The sequence below is a fragment of the Myiozetetes cayanensis genome, unplaced genomic scaffold, assembly GCF_022539395.1.
Source record: "Myiozetetes cayanensis isolate MyiCay16 unplaced genomic scaffold, myiCay2020 scf2-11, whole genome shotgun sequence".
NCBI lineage: Eukaryota > Metazoa > Chordata > Aves > Passeriformes > Tyrannidae > Myiozetetes > Myiozetetes cayanensis.
Window position 1 is genome coordinate 89,875,369 of NW_026087411.1, and position 21,115 is coordinate 89,896,483.

Here is a 21,115-nt window from a genome sequence, read left to right on the forward strand (position 1 = left end):
AAACCATGCCATCTTCTAAAGTTATCTACTGTTCATTTAAATAAGCATTTTTCCCCTCAAAAAATGCTTTTCCTCCTAAGAAAAGCAAAAAAAAATTAGTCTAGAACCTCTGTTTCTCCTGATTGTAGAACCACATATTTTGACTACCTTTGGCTTTTGCTATTGTGAAAGATGCAATTTGGGAAATAGGTAATTTCTCCAAGAAAACTTTCTGAAACCAATAACAATATTTTGAAATAACTCTAGTTCAGAGCCTATAATTTCCATCTTCCTATGTGAGATGTGCAGGCAACATACTACAGTGAATTTAGTACAGTAACACAACAATGTATTTATCATAGAACCATGGAACAGTTTGGGTTGGGAAGGACCTTAAAGACCATCTAGTTCCAAAGCCTGCACCATGGGCAGGGACACCTCTCACTACACCAGGCTGCTCAAAGCCCTGTCCAACCTGGCCTTGAACACTGACAGGGATGGGTCATCTACAACTTCTCTGGGTGACCTGATCCAGTGCCTCACCATCCTCACAGGAAAGAATTTCTTCCTAATATCTAATCTCAACCAACTCCCTTTCAGTTTGAAGCCATCGTGCCCTGCATGCAATTGTTCAAAGTCCCATACGTAAAGGCATAATAGCTTAACATATATTTTCATCTTTATAGTCTCCAAATTGATTAGCTATTGCCAAGCCTGATTTCATAAAGATTTTACCTAATTAGCACTATACGAAAGACAGAAATCTGACCAAAATATACTATAAATTCAAATGCTATACTTTCACACATTTGATGCTCAGCTAACTGTATTCTTTCTCCATGAAGCATTTTTAAAAGAAACAGAAAAGGCTACAGTCACAAATAAAGAAATAGCCTAGCCTAAGGAAAATGTGAAATTAATACAAATTGAATAATTCAGTTCTTGGAATAAACATCAGGATTAATTCTTTCTGCTTTAGGCTACATAATAACTAGAGAAGACCTGGAAGTCATCTCCTATATTATTTCCAGAAGATGACGTTAGCAGATAAAATCTTAAACAAGATAAAGCCTCAGAAAATATGGACTGGACTGGAACAGCAGATTGGATCTAGATAATTCACTGCAAGCACATTCACATATTCAAATGTTTTGATCACTTTTTTCAGTACTGACAGTGCTACAAAATAGATGCAATGAAAGCAGTCTAATGCTCTGACTGATTGCTGAAGTCATGTGAGGTCAGGCTGTATTTGCTCTGCACCATCATCCCAAGGTCCAATGTTCTTTTTTCACACCTAATTCTGTGTGAAAAGCCCTTTGAGGATGGGATTTGTTTCCACCCCACACTAGCCAAATGCTTTATCTGTATGGGAATAACTCAGGAATTCTTAATGAACCTTAAAGGAAAGAGTGTATCCCAAGAATATGGACAGCTCTTGAAACAGATGACCAAGAACACCACCACTACAAAACTAACCACCTTGGGTAAAATCACAGCCATAAGGGCTAGACACTAGCCTACACTCTGGCTCACGTAATAGCCAGGAGAAAAGCCAAGAGGAGAAAGGGACTTGTTCATGGGCTTCAAGGGAAGACATGTGAGTACTCTAAAACAGAAGATGAAAATCCCAGTGGGGAATCAATTCATAACTACATAACTAAATCCAAAATAAATGTCTGAAAAATTATGCATTATTCACAGAATTTTGTTAAAGAGCAAGGAACAAGTGTAAGAGCCCCTGAGTCCCAGAAAGACATACCATTTATTAAAATACATAGCTGAAAGGCCAAGCTCTGAACCATTCCTTAAAAATAGGAATCTACCAGGTTGTAAGGGAGCTCTCATTAGATCTGGAGTTAACAGGAGGTCTAAGAGAGTAAAAAGGTATGCACGGTTTGGGTGAATGTCATCCTAAAGACCCAGATACTGGAAAAGCAACATCAGAGGCTCTGAAAGAGTGGTAAACCATCCCTAATATCCATTCACTGAGCTTAAGGAAAAATAACCTTTCTGATAATCATTAACTATCATCAGCATCGGAAAAGACTCTTAAAAGCCACTGTCTGGACTGAAGGATCCTCAGTTGTTATTAGTTATGCAAACATTATTGGACCATGCAAACAGAGCAACAAGGAGTGGCAGCAGTAATGAAAACTTGTAGGCAGATGTGAACTAATTTTCTTCCTCTTCTCTTACTGAATACCTCAAAGACTGATGTAAAAGATTAATTTCTGAAAACCCAGGCACGGTCAACTTTTTAATTTATTTATCTTTTATTTTATTATTATTTGGGTTTGGGTGGAGGATGTATTGTTTTGGATTTGTTTTTTTTTAACACTAGGAGTGGACACTGAAGAGCCTCGTACTGTGACTGCACTTAGACTGACACCACAAAATTCATGGACAGGACAGTGTCTATTTCCGGGCAAAGGAAATAGATGATGGAGACAGTTTTTCTCAGTCACTTTTCATAAGACAACTTAGGACTCCTAGTGAATTCCAATTGTACTTCACAAAGGAAAAATATACAGACACACAAAAATAAAAACACAATTCACATCAAATAAGGAACTATGTTAAGTATAAAGATACTGCCTTACTGTGCAAATTCACTGAAGAAATAACCTCTACTAAATCCTACCCACACATACAGAAGGCTGCTAAACCAGTAAATCCTCACCAATCCTTCCAATGATTAGCAGGATAAAAATCTCAGACCAGCATCAATTTTTGATGCATATAAAAAGGAAAAAAGCCAAAGGAAAGTATATCTCGTGTCAGATATACGGAGACTTATTCATACGAACCAGGAGAAAATAGGGGGAAAAAAAAAACCCCACAACAAAAAAAGCATAACTAGGAAAAAGTCTGAGTACTTCAAGAATTTGTCAAGAATGAATATGAGTGAACACTAAACTCTTTAAAACTATTCTTTTTATTTGTATCTTAATTATTCCTTCCAAGGGAGACTGTTTGAAGTGGAACTTTCACATTCTTTTCTATCCAGTTCAACAGTCTTTGGATGACTGACAAGCAATGGTGACATTCCACATGAACTCAAAACAACCACTTAAAGCAGGTTTTTCCTATGGATCTAAAGCCAGTTTTAGGCAGTTAATATACACAACTGTTCGGTGAACTGTCTCAGCTTAAATCTAACCTGTATGTCTTCCTCTAGTGAAAATGATGGCAACCTTTCATTGCCTTCAGCTCTTGCTAGAGTCAGTTCTTCAGTACAAACCTCAAAGTTCCAATTCCTACACTGATCTTGCTATGCAAGATAGGTTTTTAATTCAATGTTACATGTTTAAAAACTGATAAAAATCTCTGCATAATTTCACTAGGCATTTCATGTGCTTTTGTTATTTAAGGGAAGTTAGCACAATGGATGATTAAGAATGTATGGGTTTTAGAAGTTTATTATAAAAACCAATTACGTATGTCTACTGACTACACAGTAGTCATCCACAAGTCACTGCAAGAATAAAAATAAATTCTTTAAAACTGCCATATTCATTTAAACTTCTTTTTTAATCACAGTGCAGTAGAACAAAATTCTGCATTGTATCCACCATAGTAATAAATCAACTCATAATATTAAACAATAAAAGCTGGTGACGATAATCATCATGTCAGCGGGAGCACTGCAGCCAGAAAGCCAAGATTCTGGTTTAAACCTTTCACAAGAAGAAATATTTCACAATACACACTGACAAATTGCATATAGCATTCCTACACAAATAGGAAGTAAAATTGAAAACCAGTGCCTTAATAATTAAAGTGTCAAGCAAAATACGCCTTACCTGAGTTATTCCACTGGGAGGGATCTTGTATGACTGCAGCTTTTGCTTCAGTAGCTCAGGATCACTGTGGCGGAATGGGCACCCTGACAGTAAAAAGCAAGCAAGCTCACAAACAAGGCTGTTTACTCAGGAGTTAGTGCAGTAAGGCACTCAAGAGACCAGCTAAGCTGTTCCTAATTGCCTAACAGCTTATTAATAGGAAAGTTAATTACCCATGTGTACAACTGCTTATTTTTTTTTCTTTTCTTTAAATAATTATTCTACTGCACAGTTATCAGGGTACCACAGGCTAAAGAGTTACATAAAATATCCTACCATAAACAGGCCACAATTCTCATTCACTGACAGGAAAAGAGTTTAAGTTCGTTCCTTACTAACAATGATAGCATTGGTATATCTAATAGCAAAAAAAAAAACCCACAGGAAAAGACAAATAATTTAAAGCACAGCCCATTTTAAAAATACCTCTTTATAAACACCTTAGAAAGTTCCACCTCCTAAATAACAGTGGAATTTTTTTGTTCCAGAATTAGTTTTGAGACAGAGTGAATGAATGACTTAGTACTAGCATAACAACAGCGAAGCCAGTGCAGGTTTTCCATGTTTAGTCACACAGAGACAGGAGGCTTTAAAGTACCCTACCAAACTTCAGAATTCCTGTACAATTGAATTCAGATCTCAGAACACCTCTAATTGGTCATTTCTTAAAGCACCTGTATATTTAAAGTCTCCTAGAACTGCATGACACAACATATATAAAAAGAGTCAAGTCTGATCTAAAGAGAACAGTTCAAAACCACTAGGGTCTGGAAATTAAATACTTCATTTAAGAGACTACAGGACAGAGTAACTTCTCTTTAACAGCCAAGGGATTCTGCTGTTTGTAAACATTTGGGATTTTTCCTTAAGGAACTCACCATGATAATCCCCTTGACTTGGTGGATTGGACATGATAATCTTCATGCAGCTGTATGGGGTATAGTCAGTTCTCTTTCCTTCTTTCCCATAGCTGTGGCGAATGCTGTAAGCATATCCTTTGTCAAACTAAATAAAAATAGAAGAATAAATTTACAAATTGTGTCAGTAATTCTATCTGATCTGCAAACAGAAATATGAAATAACAAAATAAATTTTCCAAACATACTCAAACTAGGAAAAATAAAAATCTAGTTGCTTGCTGTTAGCTTTGGTTTTTATATTACATGAGCTTGCATATGAACATGCATGTGTTTTACAGACACATCGCAAGAGAAGGGTGTAACTGCATTGATTTAAGGTCTTTCCAGCTGATGCTGTAATATCTTTAAAGGTAAGATGATATAAATTTTGAACCCCACAGTGTCAGTAAATGGACAAAACATAGTAAGTTAAACTCTTTCACAAATGTCCATACGTTGATTGCTTTATCAGGAAAAAAAATGGAAACACAGATTTCTTTACTTAGGTTCACATTCTTGTTCTCCCAAATAGAGAGGCTTCATCTGTATTTTGTTTCAGCACCAAAGTTCAATCCCTCAGATTCTAAAATGGAGCATATTTTGCTGTATAAAAAATATTTTCTCTTTTGTCTACCAACAGACTACCAAGTCCTCCAACAAATGAAATTTTCTAAAGTAATACAGATGTAATCAAATATTTATCTTAACAGTTGAACACAGAGCTATCAATATATCATTTTAGATAAGTCCTGTGAAGAACATTCAATTACACGAGTTCATCTTATTTTTTGCATGGAAATAGGTGAAAAAATCTGGAAATAGGTGGAAAAATCTGTATTAGAACTAGATAACAACATACAGATTCCATTAAGTTGCATTAAGAAATCAAGGAACATTTGTTCAAATAGCATAATTCTAGTCCTAAAAACCACAAACATGATAAAATAATGAAACATCATATTTAGAATTACACATCCTCAGTCTCTCTTCGCCTCAAAAAAACCCTTGACGATACATAAAAGAACAAAAAAGAACAAAAAGAATTCTCTTGCTGAATTCCAAATGTTAGCATTAACCTTAAGTAAAATTCTGCATCTGAATCTAGACAATTCCCACAAGAATTTGAGTTAAGTTTTCTTCTCAAAACCCACTTTAAATTAATTTTTTACTCTGGCTGTCGTATTTTACTAATAGAAGATAATACAATATACTGAGTAAAATCATTCAGGCATGCAACTGGTAACACTACTACTGCAAGGATACTCGCATTTCTACAGATAAAAGTAGTTCCCTGTTTGACCTGAGGATGTCCAAATAGTAATTCGAAATATTCAAATACCTATGAAATACCTTGACCAGCTAATATTTGTCAAAAATAAAACAGAAATATAAGTGTATAAGTGTATTTTTTTCATATAAAATGCTTCAATTTTTTGAAAACATACATACTTGAAAATCTGTAACTTAATATGCAAATACATGATAAATGTATATAAAAATATACACAAACATTGAGAATAAAATCCTAAATTGCACCTGATTTAAATGGTAAAAAAGAAACTCCTCCCTCAAGATGCTGGTTATAATCAAGCCAATGCATGAAGATGACTGATATTCAGCACTCATCCCAAATAAGGCTTAAGACATCCAAAGCTCTGAACAAACATTGACTAATCAGTCCTTACTGTGCATTTGACAAAGTGACTTTACTCTACTTTAAAAGTTTTTTTAAAAAGCGGGAAAGAGAAGAAAAGAAAGAGAGAAAACAGAATCTTGTTTTCCAGCATAGCCACAGGCAGAATCCAGCATTCCTATTGAGTCAACGTTTTTGCTCAGGAGATGAAAGAACTGATTGTTTGAATAGTAAATGAGCACTACTTTTGATAGCAACAGAGCTGGGCTTACACCTCTTCACTAGAAAGAAGAGCACAACTGAATGAGGATCTGCTCTAGGTGTGTGCATATACTCAGAAGGGCTGGGAGAAACAGTTCCCCTCCCCTGCACAGGGCAGCAGCAGGGACAGGTCCTGCTGAAAACCAGCAAACATCAAATAGAAAGACGTATGTATTTCAATTTCTAACCTCTGCATGAATCTGGTAAACTGAAAATGGAATCTGTATCCCTGTAGCCAGCTATTCTTCTACCCAGAAGCTTTGGAATCTTTCCTCTTTTTCAAAAGATGAATGAAAACACATTTCATTTGGTTAACAAAGGATATTTGAGCAAGCAATTAAATTAGAGTAAATTATATTTTTCCAAGGGAAAAGCAAATGGTGAATGCTTCAGGACGTATTGCTTAGTTTCCCAGAAAATTAACACCCCTCTTTAACAGTTCTGTGTACTGAAATCCTGAGCTGTACTTTTCACATCACTTGCCTTAATGCCGACAGAAATTACTTTTACTACCTAACTCATTACTTTATGCTGAGAAGCAGCTCTTGCAGTAAATAGAAACAACAGCTACACAGTAACACAACACAGCCTTGGGACAGGTTGGATATTTTCTCCTTGCTTTCTTGTAATCCTGTTTGGTGCTCAAGAGTTTTCGCAGTGGCAGATGGCAGAGAATGACACAGCTACGTGGTGCAAGTTGCCACACGCTTTTACTTGATTCACTAAAAGCTCTCTCATCCTTGTGGTTCAGCTCTTCTTATCATTGATCAAGTAAAAATGACTTTAGCAGGGCCAATATCTGACAGGCTGTGTGGTCATCCTCCGTGGGAAGAAACCACAAATTGTGGCATTTCATTACAGAAAACACATCCTGCAGAACAGGACTCTCTGTACACTAGGGAATTAACTCAATCATCAGTCTCATTCTTTCCTAATACCATCACCCTAGGATGTGCATAAAGAAAAAAAAATGTAGGAGCAACACCTTTTGCTAGCAAAAGCACCATGGTAAAACTAGATCTGTCTGAAATTTGCAAAAACAAGAAGGCAGAGGGATCTGTCCCTTCCTACTTACTCTAAAGCCCCAAGCTGAAATGGTTCCATTGAAATTCCTTAAACAAAATCAACAAATTATGCACAGCACATTTCATGGTATATAGGTGTTTGTAGGGTCATTCTAACTGCTTATAAATTTATTGGTTTTCAACTATTTTGGAAAAACAGCTTAAAACCCTATAAAACTATTACTGTCTATTCTAACTGCAATCTACTATAAGGGAATTATAGCAAAACCTAGTAAAAGGTCAAACTCAAATTAAGTGATTTGAAAAATCCACAAAATTTTTCTGTCATTTTCATAAGAAAAATCAGGCTCTTATTGAAGCCTGATATGAGCTTGCTCAATAACAATGATGTTGCAGGAGCGTGTACATTTCCCTTGTACTCTGCGTGACAATTTCCACCAAGACAAAAGAAAACAATATAAAACCAAAAAATGATTCTATTATCATGGAAAAAACACTTTTACCTATACATCCCATCACAATCTGTGCTAAATATCAATGGAAACTTACTGCCAAAGTTACAATAACACAGCAGTACTAAAGCAATATCATTACACTATTGAGTATCTCTACATGTACCAGATCACCTACGGCTGGTCACACTTGACAGCAAGGATTCTTTGCAACTCTTTAACTGTAGGGCCACATCTCAACTACTTCACTTATTTTGACTCTGTTTAGCTCTCTGAGCTTTCCAAAATCTGCAATGCAAATATAATTTATGTGCTGGGTGGATGCACCACAGCTTTGCTGAAGGAGAAAGTGATCAAGAAATATGTCTCGTTTAAGCACTGAACTGGTTCACACTGAAGCCAAAAGCGGAGGCAAAGGCAGCCCTATCAAATATTGTCAGTTAGATCTTAGAATGTGCCAGGTAGCAGTGTGGACTTTTGTTTTAAAAGACTGCAAGTCAACTCTCCAAGGTTTAACCTGATCACTCAAGACAGAGTTTTTTGAGGACTTCTTTTTCCTCCAGGCATGACTGTAGGATGAATGTGATGTCATCAGCAGTGCACTTCAGATCAGACAAGCAGGCAGTTTTGAGGTTTTTTTATGCACCAGTATTTGCTGTAATGAACTGAGGTGTCCAATGTATGGCACTGAATGTACCAATGATACTGTGTATCCTGATGGCACTGAGGCCACCTCAGACTTCTTATCCATATAAGAAACTAAGTTCTTAGCATCGATTAGTAGGACAAAACCAATAGTCCAAAGCCAGAATGAAGGAGGCTTGAGGGACAGTTCACTGGGTATTGATAAGTGTACCATAGCAAGGAACTTACATTTTGCTTTTATGTGGTATGTTCACATGAGTATCAGAGTAATGCAGATTCACTTGCCTAATAAATATGTTAAGACACATACTGTATTAGGTAGCCATCACTAGAATATATACAAGTCATATCTCTTTGTATTTATGCCTTAATTTATATATATATATATCTGTGTGTGTGTGTGTCATGGTTTAGGAATTCAGTTCTCCCATAGAGACTCCAAACCACCTTGCCACTTGCTCCTCCTTTCCCCTCCCTCTTCCCGCTCTGGCAGGATGGAGTTAAGAACTGGAGGCACAAAACGTGAAAGTCACAAGCTGAGATAAGAACAACTGACAGCAGAGAGATATGAAAACGAAGAGTAACATAACAATATTAGTAACATAAATTGCAAGACAAAGAAATGATCTACATGGAAAACCTGCTGTGGTGGGTTGACCTTGGCTGGACGCCAGGTGTCCACCAAGCCACTCCATCACTTCCCTTCCCAGCCTGACAGGGGGGAGAGAATAAGATGTAAAATGACTTGTAGATTGGGATAAGGCAGTTTACTGAAGCGAAAGAGAAAGTTTGCATGTGCACAAGTGAAGAGGAAAATAACAAGGTTTATTCTCTACTTCCCATTAGCAAGCGGTGTTTGGCTATTTTCCTGGGAAGCAGGGCTTCTGCACATGGAATGGTTATTCTAGAAAAAACAAATGCCTCCCCCCCTCCTCCTCCTTTCATGTCTGAGCTGAGGTTGTATGAAAGTTTTCATGCATCTGTTCCTTCCATTACTGGGATATTTATTTATTTGAAATCTAACAACTGAGCAAAATTAATGCACTAATTTTGTCTAGCTTCTTGGCTGACCACCACATTAGTTCCAACTCTACAAAATTCAAAGTAGTAATGGTTTAACACCTCTTTCTTTAAAACACTCATTCAGTAATTTTCTGTCTAAAACTGTTGAGCCTGTACAGATAACAGCATCAAATCCATAGATTTATCGCACACAGTTGCATATCTTCTGAAATAATTGGTTCACTTTTTCATTCATTTCCCAGGTAGTTGCTCAAATCATTACTGTTGACACTGCTTAGCTGGTGTATCTTCATCCAAGCAACTTCTCTTTTTAACTCATTCTTTCACTTGCCTAATAAATATGTTAAGACACATACTGTATTAGGTAGCCATCACTAGAATATATACAAGTCATATCTCTTTGTATTTATGCCTTAATTTATATATATATATATCTGTGTGTGTGTGTGTCATGGTTTAGGAATTCAGTTCTCCCATAGAGACTCCAAACCACCTTGCCACTTGCTCCTCCTTTCCCCTCCCTCTTCCCGCTCTGGCAGGATGGAGTTAAGAACTGGAGGCACAAAACGTGAAAGTCACAAGCTGAGATAAGAACAACTGACAGCAGAGAGATATGAAAATGAAGAGTAACATAACAATATTAGTAACATAAATTGCAAGACAAAGAAATGATCTACATGGAAGACCTGCTGTGGTGGGTTGACCTTGGCTGGACGCCAGGTGTCCACCAAGCCACTCCATCACTTCCCTTCCCAGCCTGACAGGGGGGAGAGAATAAGATGTAAAATGACTTGTAGATTGGGATAAGGTAGTTTACTGAAGCAAAAGAGAAAGTTTGCATGTGTACAAGTGAAGAGGAAAATAACAAGGTTTATTCTCTACTTCCCATTAGCAAGCAGTGTTTGGCTATTTTCCTGGGAAGCAGGGCTTCTGCACATGGAATGGTTATTCCAGAAAAAACAAATGCCCCCCCCCCTCCTCCTTTCATGTCTGAGCTGAGGTTGTATGAAAGTTTTCATGCATCTGTTCCTTCCATTACTGGGATATTTATTTATTTGAAATCTAACAACTCAGCAAAATGAATGCACTAATTTTGTCTAGCTTCTTGGCTGACCACCAGATTAGTTCCAACTCTGCAAAATTCAAAGTAGTAATGGTTTAACACCTCTTTCTTTAAAACACTCATTCAGTAATTTTCTGTCTAAAACTGTTGAGCCTGTACAGATAACAGCATCAAATCCATAGATTTATCGCACACAGTTGCATATCTTCTGAAATAATTGGTTCACTTTTTCATTCATTTCCCAGGTAGTTACTCAAATCATTACTGTTGACACTGTTTAGCTGGTGTATCTTCATCCAAGCAACTTCTCTTTCTTTTTTTAAGCTCATTCTTAAAATAACCTTGAGATTATCAACTACAATTGTCATTTAGGAGCACAAATAAATGTTTCTCTATCTGTCAACAACAAAAATTTACCCTAAATTATTAACTCATAGCACAATTTCTACCTTAAGGTTACAGATCTGAGTCATGAGTTAAAATTCAGCTGGAAAACTCAAAAGTAAGTTGCAGTCAGCACACACGAATTCAGAGCAAGTACAAAAAACTTCTTCCTCTCCAATTTCAGTATTTCTAAACCATATGAGGCAAGAACCACCATGCCCTGGAGATGGCTTCATCTACCCCAAGGAAATCAGAAAATTTTTGATCAGTCAGACACGTCGTATACTACATGAGTGTAAACTGCATGGCTGATGAACTAGCAAAAATATGACACTGTGGGTTTTTATTTACAGCAGTTTAAGCTTTTCTTAATATAACTTAGCTAAATGTACAGTTTATGTACACAATTTCCAAATACCTCTTGAACTCTGTCAGTCTTGGTGCTGTGACCACTTCCCTGGGGAGCCTGTTCCAGTGCCCAACCACCCTCTGGGTGAAGAACCCTTTTCTAATCTCCAACCTTAACCTCCCCTGGCACAACTTTAAGCCATTTCCTCAGGTCCTGTCACTGGTCACCATCAGAGAAGAGATCAGTACCTGCCCCTCCTCTTCCCCTCACAAAGAGCCTTGGGGAACACCACTTGTGACCAGCCTCCAGCTGGATGTAACCCATTCACCACCACTCTCTGGGCTCTGCCATCCAGCCAGTTTTTTACCCAGCAGTGAGCTTGAGTTTCTCCAGGAAAATGCTGTGGGAAATGGTGTCAAAGACTTTACTAAACAGTAGGTAGACAATATCCACATCTTCTCCCTCATCCTCCGAGTCACTGTCATAGAAGGAGATCTGGTTGGTCAAGCAGGACCTGCCTTTCATAATCATATCCTTAAGCAAGGAAATAAATATATTAGATGGTAATTAACACTGAACTGGCAGTGAGAACTTCAGCTGCTTTGTTTTTAAATAGAACACAATATTAAATTTAATTTTCAACAAGAATTGAAACACTTGAATTAAAACGTCAATATTTGACAGCACCATAAAGACATTGTGCTTTTCCTAAGTATCTATAAAAACATACTGGCACTTTCCTTCAAATAACAACTGAACACTAAAACCTGACTACTGAAAACTTATTTTATTTTCAACAGATTTCTGCAGACCATCTCCACAGTTTTAAGGAACTCTTAACACTTAAAATCAGAGAACAATCTTGCATTCTTTACTAAGTATTTACTCCCTAACACACTCATTTAGATAGTTTGACATGAGATGAAAAAAAATAATCTAATAAACAAGTTCTAAAGCAAGGAATCTCATTCAGTTAATTTAAAAAAAAACAACCTCCACTCTCCTGGTATTCCATCAATTACAAGTATGCCAATGCCATTCAGATTTTTCTGCTGATATTTTTCAATTGGTTTTTCTCACATTTCAATATTCAAAGAAGTTAACAGATGTAATTTGAAAGTTTATCTTTCAGCAGAAGGTTAGGGGGAAATTAAATGGGCTATTCATTTTATCAGAAGTGGCAGATAGAGAATAAAAGTCCCCAAAACATTCAATGGCAAAGGAGAACACGGAAAGCATTATCACCAAGAGAGATGTAAGAGTGTTAATGGATTGCAGAGTAGACAGAAATTTGGCATGTGGTACAACAAAAAATGTCTAAGTGAAACAAAAGTAAGCGAGTAACTAACTGTTTGCATCTACAGGAATAAGATTCAGCTCCAGACATCTACATCAAGACTTCTCCCATTATTGTCAGTGGAGGTCAATGAAATCAGAGGAGTCTGGGGAGCAATTCCATTTGCCCTAATGTAGGCAGCTAGGGGCTCATTAAATAAATTATTCTCTAGACACTATTGACTGTACAGGCTAGATCTCTATTGATCATAATGGCAGCTTATAATCCAAGTGTAAGGAATATGTATACCAAGGAAAAATTCAAGAAAAGAAATTCAGTAAGTTTGTATCAAAACTGGAAGAAATCCATACTTATAGGTATGTCACAGGAGCATGTATTAGAAGTTTCCAGAGAAGATGGATGAAGACTGTCAAAGGTACCCCTGCAAAGTCCAAAAACTAATTTCCTACTGCTTATTCAAGCTGCATCAATACCCAAAACAAAAATGCCCTCATATAATGTTCTGTCGTTTTATTTTAGCACAGCAAACATGTAATGTATTTACGGACTCACTCAGCTCAGGATACTATGATCATATGCTATAGCCCAGATCAACATGTACAAAAAATCTAAATATATAGGGAAAGAATAGGAAAGAAAATTGATGCCATTTTGTGAAGAATCCTGAAATGTATCCAATTAGACTCTGGTTATAAGACCAACCAGCAATAAAATGCAGGACTGAGAACGTGAGGTTCAGGCTGCATGATGACAGAGGGTTTATTATTCTCACTAGTCCATCACAACATCTTTGAGGATATGGATGAGAAGACAGGCTTTATCAGACCAGATAGGCCTGCAGTAGGTCAAAATTGGAATGGATTTTGGAAGAGATTTAGAGTAAAGTCCTTACTTTTGGTTCCAGCTTGTACCCAAGGTACTTGGGATATCTGCTTCTCGAGAAATAGTCCAACATGTTACCATGTCCAATTGTTATCATTTAACTCGACAGTCTGGCATAGCAGGCTCCTTCACTCTAGGAATACTAATTTTCTTCATAAGGAAGGAGAAAGAGCATGCCAGAAATCAAAGCTATCCAAGCAGTCATACTACAAATTGAAAATTTAGCAGGACATGAGGACTCCCAGGTTGTTGAGACAGCAGAAGAGAAACTCACAAATCAGAGAAGGTCTGAAGAAAAATTGTCTTGGCCATTCCAGACAATCTCAATTAGAAGGACTTGCCGCACTTTGAACAGGACTCTTGGCATTAAAACAACAGATGTTTCAAAGCTCAGCACCAGAAATGAGCCCAAGAGAACAGTGTATATTGGCCTGCTCTTGAAGAGCACTACTGCTGGCAAGAGTTGCAATTCACCTTTGCTAGGATGTTCCCAATTACAAAGACCTCTACAGGATACTGGAATTAATCCAAGCAAGACTGGCTCATAATCCAGTATTTCAGTTCTACTTAGTACATCTGGCAGAGAGTCAAAGGATCTGAGCAAGTCCACCACAACAGCTGAAGTTCTCTGTCTGTGCGTTGTTTCCAAAGAGCAACCATATCGAGACACAGTGGAAGACTTCATGTGCTCACAGAATTTTTTATATTTTACAAACTGGTTGAATTACATAGCACTCCCTAAATATGCAATCTTTGAAGCAAAGACTGAAAAATTTTGAACACCTTTTGGACTACTTAAACCACAGAAGTGTTATTCCCTTTTGCAGTCATGTACCTTGCACAAAGGACTCATGTTAGCAAGCTGTCAATCTTGACTGATTATATATTATTGGATAACCTAATTAATTTTTTACTGCATCCTTGTGGTGTTCCGATGTTATCAGGAATCCTTTACAGACTGTTATTTCTCAATCTATACACTGATTTGCATGACATCTGAAGCAAAGTTCAGCATTACATGACAAAAGGCACATAAAAGGCAAGGCAAGTCAAAACAACAAAGGCATGCATTTTTCATTAATCATGAGGTCGAGTGGTAAATTGCTGCTACCCTCAGGTTATAACCACCAAGCATTTCTTATTCATTAGAAATCTACGACTGACCCAATCTAATCTGTAATAGGATACTGTAAAGTCCAAGAGATTCAATTTTACCCTAAGCCTCAGATTTGCAGAAGCGGCAGCATCACTCAAAGAGATCCAGTGACTTGGACTGGAGAATATCCCTTCAACTAATCAAAGTGACAAAGCTGTCAAAATGTGATACAACTGTGGGGAAAAATCTTGCCTTTTACTGAAATATGGTTAAACCTCTTGGACAAGGATCAGTACCAGAACAGACAGATATTAAGTCTCCAGTCACGTAATGTTTCAAGATACAAGCAAGTCCCCAGTACAAGCGCAGATTAAAACAAACTAATTTATTTTCCAGATATTTTCTAGATTTCTAGATTTTCTAGATCATTGGAAAAAAATATCAAATCATTCTTAAAATAAAACTATAAGGAGACTGAGTAATGAATACATTTCCTCAGGCTGATAAGTATTCCTTAAGTCTGCTCTAGAAACACGTAGACACAACTTTTTTTATGCAGTAATAGAAGAATGACAAAAGGCATTTAAACACAAAACCATACATGGATAATTGATGTTTGTCAACCTCTATGAACATAGAGAGACACTGGATATTGGCCTCTGTGTGACAATGCTAAATATTGGAGCTCTCCAAACAGCATAGTTTGGCTCAAGATCACTGGCATTCTCCCTGTAAAAACTCTGCTGTAAAAACAGATTTTTTTCTTTATTAACAGCCCAATAAAGGACAAAATTACATTTTAAGATAATGATCAAGGAAAACAAAAGTACAGAAAAGCAGATAGTAGCCCTTGCTGTCATAATAAAGAGAACTGCTTACATATAAGGAACATTTTATATTCTATCTTATGCAAAGTGCACTATAATCAAGACAAATTTGAGCTCTAGACTGCAATTATGACAAGAGCCTTTCTGCATTCGACAGAAGAAAGCTTGTTTTAAAAACACACAAGACTATTTTCCTTTTTTTTTTAAACTTTTGTTAATTCATCATTAAAAGATGACTTGACTAAAATATTACTTGACTGCAGGGAGAATGGGAAGAGAAGAATAAAGGTCTGGCTCACTGACAGACTGCTCCGAACTGTCTCAGAAGTAACACACACCTAATTTTATAGTGCCTGCTGTAAAGTTCTAAAACCACGGAAATAACCCTGTGTGGTGGTTTTAATCTAGGCCTTCCCTGGTGACCAGTTTGTAACCAAGGAAGGGGCAGTGTTCCCAGTATTCCATACGATTTTTACGTAAATCGGGTATAAATAAGAAGGGAGGAGAGGCTTTCGCTCTCTTCTCTTCCGGCGAGGTTTGGGAACAGTGGGTCCTTGCGTTGGTCTCGCTTATCTAAGGCTGAGGCCTGCAGCGACCGCTGGCCTGTCACGTGGAGGTTTGGAGAGTGCTGGCTGTGTCTGCCAATCCTGCTTTTCTAAGGGATGTGGTGAGATTTGTTTTACTAGTTATTTTACTAATTCTCGGGTTTGATTGCATATATCTGTTCGGTGTCCCTTTTTGTCTGCTTTTGCCCCTATTTTCCCCTTTCCCTATCCCTTCGGGGGGTGTTTGGATTCCCTTTTGCTGTGTACATAGCATCTTAACTGTAATATACATAAAATATATATTTTTTATATAACTAGCTTGATTTTCGGGTTCAATTTGCATAGTTTTTTCCTTTGCCCTGGGGGAAGAAGGAAGGGGGGGAGTTGCTACTGGAGGTTTGGGCATTTGGCAGGGAGCCAAGTCTGAACCATCACACCCTGGTAACAAAGCACAAGAAGGAGCCCAACTACTGTAATTGCTTTTTTCAAAAAAGTTCCTTAGAATTTCACTAGTATTGCCCCAGTTCTCATGCCCCAAACCCAACTCCATTAAGTAGATGAATTCGAAAAAGAAAATAAACTGGCATTTAAACACAAAACTTGTCATAAAGACCACATGCTTCTGCTCCCACATGTACAGCAGGAAACCAAAAGAAAAGAAAACAAACAAATTATATTTGAGGGACATTGTGTTTTTCTCCTTTCTGAGCGGACTTAAAGGAGAGACACAGAAAACAGTATAAGCTCAGAGCACACCACATTACACAGAATTCAGTTTCACAGCTAAATAGCATTGGACATTTCATACAAAATCAGAACACAACCTTCTTTCAAGAAGCATTAACAATTATCATGTTGAAATACTTAAGCACTACCATGGTAATTTCGCTTTCCTAAATCAATATATTAAATTTTCAAAACATAATTATGCATAGAATAAATAACATATGACGAGCTGTTTTGTCTTTATTCATGAGATTCAGCAGATTTTAAAGACGTGGCAGAATGTTAAATTATTTCTGAAAGCAAAACCACATTTTTATTTATATTGTGTCTACTGTGGTATATCAGCAGAGTGCACATTTGATACAACATGCTGCTTTTCTGGATGACTGAATATGAAATATATCCTAATTTACTGTCTGAATATAGACAGATGGAATACGACAGCTATATGATGTTACAACAATTATCAAACAAGAAGGCAAAGTATACAGGATTCTGGGCTTTGCTTTGGAAGTCAGTTTATCTGAATGCTTAATAAAATAATTTTAAAATATTCTTCCATCAATTATATCAAGATAAAAAAACTATCAAAACCTTTCCATTCAAAAAGCAGAGAAACACAATTGGAAGAGACCTGCTATGCCATTCAGCTTGCCATTCAGGCAATAAAAAGATACAGATTAAAAGATTTGCATCTCAAAAACAGTTATTCCCTGTCTCACTTGGGGTAAATAGCTGAAGAGATTAAAAACATAAACTGGTGGGGTGTGTGGTAACATACCAGGTATTTTTCAGCAGATGGCTAGAGAGAGCGAGCTGTATGGTTAAGAAGATATTCGAAAGAACCAGCTAAAGGTTCTGTATTTAGTGACATTCAGATACTTCACAAACCCTCAAAGTAGAAATTTATCAATCAGATAGGTAAATCCATCCATTACTTTTCTTCAAATGTCATGGAATGACTTTCTCTCAGCTGCTGTGAGTGCCAATAAAAGAGAAACCTCTTCTGGCAAGTACACAGTCTTTCTACATCTATAATAAAGTACAAGACTGACAAGCAGTTCAAGACTACAAAAGGAATCTTACAAAATTCAAGGTCTGGCTTCAACATCTGTTTTTATACACACAATTCTAAAAAGATACTACAGCATGGAGTGTCTACAGCAATGTATGTTGCTGAGAATAAGTCATAAGAGAGCAGATTCTGAACTAAATTAGTTTTAGTACAGGAAAGATAATTACTGCTTTCATTCTTCTCAGTGCAAGCACCTTATCACTAATCAGTTCTTACATTGGCTTACTAAACATAGATTTTGGTGCCTAATATGTAATGACTACAAAAACTAATCCTATTTCTTTTTATGGTAGCTAGTACAGTTAAAAACATCACTAAAATTATGCCAGCACTGTAATTGATGTCCTGGAAGAGTGATTATGTAGCTAGAGCTCTTCTCTGTCCTTAAGACATGCCACAGGCTGAAAGACTGCCCAAAATTATCCTTTTTAATGTAAATCATAGGATGAAAACTGAAAATCAAAAGTAAAGGCAGATACATTTTTAACAGGTTTAAAAAAATGCTGAACTAATGAAAGTACTTTAAAGTGAATAATCATGGGGAAATGCCACCATAACTTTGGCTTCACAACAAAGACTGTAGAGTTCCAGTTTTAACAAGAATAATGGAGAAAATTGAATAGCACAATGCCATGCTTGGAGTGAAAGAGCTGCATATTTTTACCATAGCACTTATTACTATGATTTCTAGAGTATTTATGTGCCCACAGAATAACCTTCATGTGTACCACAGTCTAATATTATATTACATTTTCTAGTCTCATCATCAGTTGTGGTCTATTAGAAAATCATCCATGAAACAAAACTACGGTGAAAAATAATGGTTTTATACCAGGTCCATTTCTTTTAAGAAATACTGCTTTAAGATTTTGAATCTATTATTTTTTTAAAAACAAAGTTTCTGTAACAAAAAAGTTAAAATATAAAATGACAGTGAGATGGATTTTTGTCAATATTTAATAAGCTTAGATAACTGTAAGATACACTGATATGCTGATTTGTAATTTGAGACCTGAGAAGTTTCAGAGGGAAATACACAGAAACGTGACCGAGCTGAATGTGCATCTACATTCACTACAGGGTGTAATTAAAACCTAATTATGTCCCAAAGACACTTCCATTTTAGTATCATTAACTTTACTGATAAACCTTGGGTTTCAAAGGTCAGGCAGTATTGTTTAAAGTAAAATAAATTCTTACAAGTAAGGGGTAAAGAAGTGTCTGGTTTGTTTTCATTTCTTATAGGGATCAGAACTCCAATGTGGCAGTCAAAACAAAATTCTAATGCACACTGAAAGAAAACCAGTACCAAGTGAAGTTGCAGATTATTCACCCACCAAAAGGAACTGAAACAGCATCTACCACTGGGAGGTGTGGGGTGTGAGTGTTTATACATTTATGTTTATATAAAGTTTTAAGTTAACAATACCTTTTCAGTGATGACTACGTACATAGCTTATGGGCAAGAATGGCGAAAAAATTTATTACTTTCATCTTATTTTCATGAAATAAGTGGTAGGACATTTCCACCAAGTATCACAAAGAACACCTAATCTTATATTCACATCTGATTTCTCATCATCTGACTTCCTATATGCCAACCTGAGCTATGATGCACTTAGTTTACTTGTCTAATTTGGAAATAAAAGCAAAATAAACTATGAGAGAAACAGCCACAGAAAAGTCTATATTTTTAGTTTATTAAAGAGGTCAGAGCAGCAACACCCACAAACTTGCATATATTTGTGTGAAGATTGTGAACAATGTAGATGTTACTGGTAAATCCCTTTGCAGCAAAGTCAGAATTTTTTATCTGTCAGGAAAGCAGAACAGTATCAACTGCTTCATAAAACTTGTATTATTAACCCTATCAGGCATCAATATCCAATAAATACAACATGGCATGTTATTTTAATGACAGAAATTTCATACTGTTACTTGTATCTAAATCCTACTAAATCATTATCTGATGCAAACTTTAAACTATTTTGATTTGATCTCACGATCAGGAAGCACACAGTTATCTCTAGCTCTGACTACATGAGCTAATTTTCTGCAGGTCTTTACAGAGTGGTTGTGTCCACATGACTAAAGAAAAGTAACACTGACAGTGCTAATAGGGACTTCCCCCTGCCAAGGGCCAGGGTTATATCTTTACAGGCATGGTAGTCATATATACATTTGATACAATCAGTGAGAAATCTTATCCCAGTTCCTTCTTACGACTTAGCAGAATTTAACAGCACTCTGCAAGAAGTTATTCAAGTATAGAATAGAATCATTTAGGTTAGAAAAGACCTTTAAGATTGAGTCCAATTATAAACCTAACACTGCCAAATCCACCACTAAGCCAGGTCCCTCAGCATCTTACTTCTTGGAATACAATTAAATGCAACTCCTGTGAGTGTGCTTTCTCAGTCCTCTCACTTCCAGAATCCATGACAGATCTCCTTCCTACTGCTTTGGTCAATACGTATACAAAACAAATTGACAGAAACCAAGTCATGCAGACCAGTGTGTCAGTAATATGCTAGCAGTACTCAGATAAGCTTCCAAAATTCTGAAACCCTCTAAAAGAGAAGGGAGCAGAATGCTAGCAAGCACAAATGAACATGCACAGCACACAAAGGACACAAAGGACAAGTTTCCACCTATAAAACACAACTTTAAATAAAAATTATAATACATGACTGCAAGAATCTTGCTTAGACTTTAACATACATACTGTGACAGACATAATGCCAAAAATAACACCATTTTAATGGCAATTGAAGCTTATTTCCATTCAGCTAAAGAAGGATATTATGATTCTATGATTCTAAACTCTGTGGTCAGACATATAGGGATGAAGAGGCACATCTCAGACAGGAACTTCTGACAACTAGAAAACAACCTGCTTCTTCCCATTTGTGATCAACTGCTATAGAAAATAACAAGCCATACGGAACTGCAACAAGTTGATTTGGAAAACTGAGTCAAAAAGAATAAGATGCTCCACTAGCCTGAATGTCACCACGTCTGAGGAAAGAGTCCAAAACCACAAGGGCTAAAGAGCCATGTTTTCTTTTCAATAAGAAGTCACAAGTTAAAAAAGTGAAGGAGACGGCCC

General features: G+C 36.7%; 1 protein-coding gene across 1 annotated transcript in view; it reads right to left on the reverse strand.

Annotated features, from left to right (window-relative positions):
• The window catches only part of PRIM2 (DNA primase subunit 2), a 100,180-nt gene that overhangs the window by 14,738 nt on the left and 64,327 nt on the right, over positions 1–21,115 (reverse strand). The window contains exons 10-11 of the mRNA XM_050316319.1: positions 4,703–4,829; positions 3,786–3,868 (exon numbers count right to left, since the gene is read on the reverse strand). Coding sequence (XP_050172276.1) covers positions 3,786–3,868; positions 4,703–4,829 — 210 coding nt within the window. The remainder of the gene's footprint in view (positions 1–3,785; positions 3,869–4,702; positions 4,830–21,115) is intronic.